Source organism: Aptenodytes patagonicus, chromosome 15, assembly GCF_965638725.1.
Source record: "Aptenodytes patagonicus chromosome 15, bAptPat1.pri.cur, whole genome shotgun sequence".
Lineage (NCBI taxonomy): Eukaryota > Metazoa > Chordata > Aves > Sphenisciformes > Spheniscidae > Aptenodytes > Aptenodytes patagonicus.
In genome coordinates this window covers 12,438,922-12,444,921 of record NC_134963.1, presented here as the reverse complement: position 1 = coordinate 12,444,921, position 6,000 = coordinate 12,438,922, and the positions used below count along the sequence as shown (strand labels likewise).

General features: G+C 42.9%; 1 protein-coding gene across 1 annotated transcript; it reads left to right on the top strand.

Annotated features, from left to right (window-relative positions):
* DRG1 (developmentally regulated GTP binding protein 1) lies at positions 1 to 5,529 on the top strand. The gene is made up of 9 exons (XM_076352894.1): positions 1 to 126; positions 346 to 469; positions 1,149 to 1,324; positions 1,727 to 1,796; positions 2,366 to 2,535; positions 3,293 to 3,423; positions 3,638 to 3,805; positions 4,805 to 4,927; positions 5,407 to 5,529. The coding sequence occupies exons 1-9, from the start codon at positions 85 to 87 to the stop codon at positions 5,504 to 5,506; spliced, it is 1,104 nt and encodes a 367-aa protein (XP_076209009.1). The 5' UTR covers positions 1 to 84; the 3' UTR covers positions 5,507 to 5,529.
* The last annotated feature ends 471 nt before the right edge of the window (positions 5,530 to 6,000 follow it).

Below are 6,000 nucleotides of genomic sequence, written 5' to 3'. Positions count from 1 at the left end.
CCGGGCCGGGCCGGGTCTGAGGAGGAGCGCTGCTGCGGTGGTTGCCGGCCGGGGCCGAGACCGAGACCGAGACCTGCCGCCGAGATGAGCGGCACGCTGGCGAAGATCGCGGAGATCGAGGCTGAGGTAAGGCGTCGGCCTTCTCCCCGGTCGGGGATGGGCCAGGCATGAAGCGCTAGGCGGGGCGGCTGCGGGGGACGGAGCGGCCGCGGTGCCACTCCGTGAGGGGGTGACCGGGCCCTGCCGGCGCCGTTGGGGTCGTGAGGCGCCGCGCGGGAGCCGAGGGGTGGTGCGGCCCGGCAGAGCCTCTCCCGGTGGTGAGTCCTCGGTTCCGTGCTCTTGCAGATGGCCCGGACGCAGAAGAACAAGGCCACGGCTCACCACCTGGGGCTGCTGAAGGCCCGCTTGGCCAAGCTACGCCGGGAGCTCATCACCCCCAAGGGAGGCGGCGGCGGCGGCCCCGGGGAAGGTGCGTTGTTCTGCGGGAAGGCTCCGGCCGCCTCGGCGGCCTCTGCAGAAGTGGCCGCTCCTGCAAGCTGAAGTGCGGGGTGTGTGACGGAAATCGATCTAACGGGGGTGGCTCTTGTCCGCTCAAGTCGTTACAGACTCCCCGCTGAATAGATCGGAGCAGCCGCCTTCTCTCCCTCTTGTCCTTCCCGGTACAGGACCTTAGCTGTGGTTTCTAGGCCTTTCTAGGGCTTTGGGGTGGAGCCCTTGTTGAATCGTAAATGAAAGGACTTCTGCGTTTTTGCTAATATAATCTTGTATTTGCAGAAGTCTTAGGGGTTTTTACATGAAGAAGCATCTTGCAGCAGGCACCTATTTTTATATATAAAGGTGTGAATTGCGTAAGCTGCAGTGCTTAAAGGGAGTGCTCCACCTACACCCAAGTCAAGTATAGCCCACTGGGAAGTCTTGCAGCCTACACTTTATTGACAGGTACATGCCATGGAGTGTTACACAGACAAAGTGGTGCAAGGCAATATAGATTGTGAACTCTCTGTTTCATACTTTCATTCTCCTTGTTAGGGAAGCTTATTTGGCTTTCATTCAGGCAATATTAAAAGTAGTAGCGGGACCGCTGTCCAGATCCTTAGAAGATAGAAAATGTTGATCTTCAAACGAATATTTTTGCTCCTTATTTGCAGGTTTTGATGTTGCAAAGACAGGTGATGCCCGAATTGGGTTTGTGGGTTTTCCATCAGTGGGGAAATCTACTCTTCTAAGTAATCTTGCTGGTGTATACTCTGAAGTGGCAGCATATGAATTCACTACACTAACTACCGTGCCTGGAGTCATTAGATACAAAGGAGCAAAGATACAGGTGAGATCTTTTTGTGTCTGTGAGGATAAGATTGTGTATGTAGATGCAGTGGTGTTACGGCTGAATGGTCTAGCCTGACATCAGCAGGTTAGAAGTGACATGTAGAAGTGCTTGAGAATACATTGGAAATGTTGCCTTGAGGTACTAATTTTACCCTGCTTTTCACTTTGCTCTGGGGAGAAGTTCCTGTGGTAGTTCTCACATTCTGTATGAGATGATCTGTTGCATTGTACTAATAGGGCACCAGGGATAATACAATATATAAGAATCAAAGGGGAAACAATTCTATTCAGATTTGCAGTAGAGTCAGCTGGTTTAGGAGAAAGGTAAAAGTAGGATTTATTTTCTCCATGAAGAGAAATATTTTTCTCATGAGTTACTTTCCTTCTTCTGAACAAATAGCTACTTGATCTCCCAGGAATTATTGAAGGTGCCAAGGATGGTAAAGGCAGAGGACGGCAAGTCATTGCAGGTGAGTATATTAGAGCTGGAGGCAGCATCCTATCACTGGTTCAGTTAGTACAGCTTATGAGAATGAAGGGTTGAATCGCTGTTTCTGATGTCTTTAAAAAGCTGAATTGTATGCTGGAATTGAGCTGCCTGATGTGAAGCAGTAGCCATTTTTATTTTGTTCTGTTTTCAGTTCTGGCTTTATGCATTTGCTGAGTTCATGCTCGGCATTGATACTGCAGTGAAAGTATGTTACCAATTTTGAAGGCACATATGATCCCATATTAAACAAGGCTGCTGTCCTAATTTCTTTACCTAGCTTATTGTCATCATTCTGGGCTCTGAATGTAGACGGGAAGATTTTTTCAGCCTCTGTGATTCTTAAAACATGTAAGGATCTGTCTATCATCAGTGATGCTTGGCCAGCACTACAAACTTCACTCTTCTACTGGAATTTAAAAATAAGCAATGTACTGTCCTTCAGGGGTTTAATATTGTCATCAAGTCCACTGAGCCATATTTTGTGTTGTTTTGTCTCAGATTGTGTGAGCGTACTTTTTTGAGAGATGACTTTCTTTTTCCGATTCTTAGTTGCTCGAACCTGTAATCTCATTCTGATTGTTCTGGATGTGCTGAAACCCCTTGGTCACAAGAAAATAATTGAGAATGAACTGGAGGGATTTGGAATTCGTCTGAATAGTAAACCCCCCAATATCGGCTTTAAAAAAAAGGATAAAGGAGGCATTAACCTTACAGCCACAGTAAGTTAGAAGTTTTCTTTAACCAAAATAAAAAAAAAAATTGCTTGAAGAAAGAGGCGTTTGCAGTTAATGGTGTGCCCGGGACTATTCCTGTGCTCTGACTTCTTTAGAAGCTGAACTGCTGTACTGTTCTGTAGTCAGTTACTTTTCTTGGAGGCCATCCATACCTGCCCTAGGAGCCTGACCACTTCCCCACCCCCAAATCAGAGGCTTGGTTGCTTTCCAACAATTACAAGTTCCGAGGCCCAAAAGAGAGTGTGCAAAAACTGCCTCTTGCTTGGTGGCTACTGCATTCTTCTGGAGAAGATTGCTCAGAGTCCCAGGCCTTGCAACCTGGACTACTCCTCATTTCCCATTTCCCACTGAATCTTCAAAAGCGTAGAAATAGCCAGAGATACCAAAAATCAGAACTTTGCTCTGGGATCTAGGTATCTAACGTAGTTGTCTGGGCACTGAACTAGTAGATACGTGGGTTTGTATTGCAACTGGTCCCACATTGACAGGAAACACTACTTCTGAAATGTCTGATTGCAGCTATCAGTGGGGCATTAATAGAAATAAAGCTGTTAGGATTTAAATCTTTTTTCCTTTTCCTGAGGCTAACTATGGTAAAATCATAGTCAAGTCCAATAACTTACAGTGCAGCTATTATTTCTAGTAATCTGTATGCAGCGATTGCTAGGTGATAGCATTATTAATTGTAATACTTGATTTGACTGTAAACGCTTCCATTCCTTAATACTGTGTCTATGTTCAGTGTCCTCAGAGTGAGCTGGATACTGAAACAGTGAAGAGCATCTTAGCAGAGTATAAAATTCACAATGCTGATGTCACACTGCGCAGCGACGCCACTGCTGATGACCTAATTGATGTTGTTGAAGGGAACAGGTACTGTTGGGACCCTGGGTTTGGCATACTTGCGATTTATATTCCAAAGAAAAGAACTGTCTCTGAGGTTTGCTTCCCGTGGAAGCTAAGCTAGCAGTGTGGTATCAACAAGTGCTGTTTAGCACCTTACTGCCCTTTTAAAAAATGAAGCTTTTTCGAAGGTAGCGGTGTATTGCTGCTGGGCTGCTGTAATGGTATTTCCTTCTCTTTGCAGAGTTTACATCCCATGCATTTACGTCCTAAATAAAATTGACCAGATTTCCATTGAGGAACTAGATATCATTTACAAAGTACCCCACTGTGTACCAATATCTGCTCATCATCGCTGGAACTTTGACGATCTGCTGGAGAAAATTTGGGACTACTTGAAGCTAGTACGAATGTGAGTCCCAGTTGCTGCCTTCTGCGGAGTTAAGTGTAAGGCTGAGACTGAAGAATGTCTCAAGAATGGATGAATGATGATTATTTTGTAATGGTTTTCTGCTAGCATAGAGCTCTAGCTTTCAAATGATGATGTCTTTTGTCACTGAAGTATGTTTAATCTGTAAATCGGAGATTGTGCTCCTCTTTGTCTGTTGTGTGACGGACAGAGTTTCCTAACAGTCACAAGTGCTGTGTTTTGAACTTCTTATAGGGGAATCAAATGAGGACCTTGTGAAATCAAGTCCAAAATAAGTTTTAAAAAAATCCTGAAAACATGGACTTCTGGTCAAATTTAGTGCAAAGTTATGAATTTCAGAGGTACCTCTTTTCAGTCTGTCATGAGTGACATGCATTCAGCTCTCTTAACAGAACTGAATTTAGTTCTTCATCTAGCCTTTCAGGTATTTTTACTATATGTTATTACAGGTTTACCTCATACTACTAATGCATTTCTTTAGGTGAATTTATGGATGAATCTATTCATACTCATAATGCAGTAATTGTAGTCTTTTAAACGTGTATCTGTCTTCTTGTGACAATATAAAATTATTGTAAAAAGGGATTTAGTATGTCTAGGTATCTGGGCTATAGACTTTGTCAGTTTTTTTCCTAATATACATAGAGTTTTTCACAGAAAAAAAATCACAAATCAGAACCATAATACTGTAGATGTTCTTTTCCATCAACTATTCCTGTTTCATCTTCTTTTAAGCAACTACAGAAAGCTCACTCTAGGGATAAACCTTCACAGTTACAAGGGAGAACCTGCTGCAGCCATTGGCTACCCAGGTGCCTTTTCAGCTTAAGAACACCAAACAATTTACAGAGTATCTATCGTCACCACTGAAATAGTGGAACTCAGCACAAGCGCCTAGGATGACAGTGCGAATAACCTATGAAATTTCACGATGGGTTGAGAATTGGTTGGTATTGACTGACTGTTCCATCTGCGTTACAGCTACACCAAACCTAAAGGGCAGCTCCCAGACTACACCTCTCCTGTGGTACTACCTTACTGCAAGACCACAGTGGAGGATTTTTGCATGAAGATCCACAAAAATCTCATTAAAGACTTTAAATAGTAAGTATTATTGTAAAAGAATAATCTATAGAGAATAGAAAATAATCTGCCTCCTGGTATATTCTTTCATTTTCTTGTAAACTAGAAGGGAAAACAGGGTTTGATGTTTTTGATGCTGAATGGACTAGATCTCCCTATGACAATTAATACTTAAATTACTGTATTTGATGTTCCTATGCTCTTTCCTGGATAAATTTCCTCTACAGGGAAAATGTTTTATCTTTATATTTGAAAGCAGCACTAGATGCAGCATTATGGGCCATCATCCTGTATGCACAAGTATTTCAAATGACTTCATACTTTGTTTTGATCTGCTTGTACTCTGGTTCACACAGACCACTCAGCCAGGTACTTGCAGAACAAAAAGAGCTCTTAAGTATTGCTTTCTGTATTAGCTTTGTGACAGAAGTAGCTGTTGTTCTGCTGTTTGCGTATTATACTTCTAAGCCTTTCAAATTTTATTTTTCTTCTCCTTTCAGTGCATTGGTCTGGGGTTCATCTGTTAAACACAACCCTCAGAAAGTTGGTAAAGACCATACTCTTGAAGATGAGGATGTTATTCAGATTGTGAAGAAATAAAGTTGTTCTGACGTGGTTTGCCACTGTGCCTGGAATTTGTCATTAGTTGTAAGTGGCAAAGAACAGGCTGTTTCTTTCAAATCTATAGCAAATGGGTATTGTTTTTTTATGGCAGTACCTTACTGCATGGTAAAACTGATGTTTCTGGCCAACGTGTACTGCACCGTCCCATTCTGGTAGAACTTACGGATGAGAAACTCATGTTAAGTGACTTTCACAAGGGCAAGATCTTACAAGGAAGCTTTGATGCCCGGGATGATTTTCTGCTGCATGTACATGTCTATCCAAATGGGAAAAAAGTTCACACATCAGAAACTACTTTGTTCTAAATTAGAACAAAACATGAAGAGCAGAGGCTGGAGAACCATATCTTATGAAACAATGCTAGAGGACACAGTTCTAGCTCTTGTTTGAATACTTCAAGGCTATCAATAGTTCTGCAGTTATGGAAAAGATGGTAGGTTCTACTCATGAGCAGTCACTTTTTCAGTTGT

Coding starts and splice junctions, on each gene's coding strand:
- DRG1 (XM_076352894.1), top strand. CDS start 85: ATGAGCGGCACGCTGGCGAAGATCGCGGAGATCGAGGCTGAG. Junction 127..345: donor TCGCGGAGATCGAGGCTGAG/GTAAGGCGTCGG, acceptor GTGCTCTTGCAG/ATGGCCCGGACGCAGAAGAA. Junction 4,928..5,406: donor CTCATTAAAGACTTTAAATA/GTAAGTATTATT, acceptor TTCTCCTTTCAG/TGCATTGGTCTGGGGTTCAT.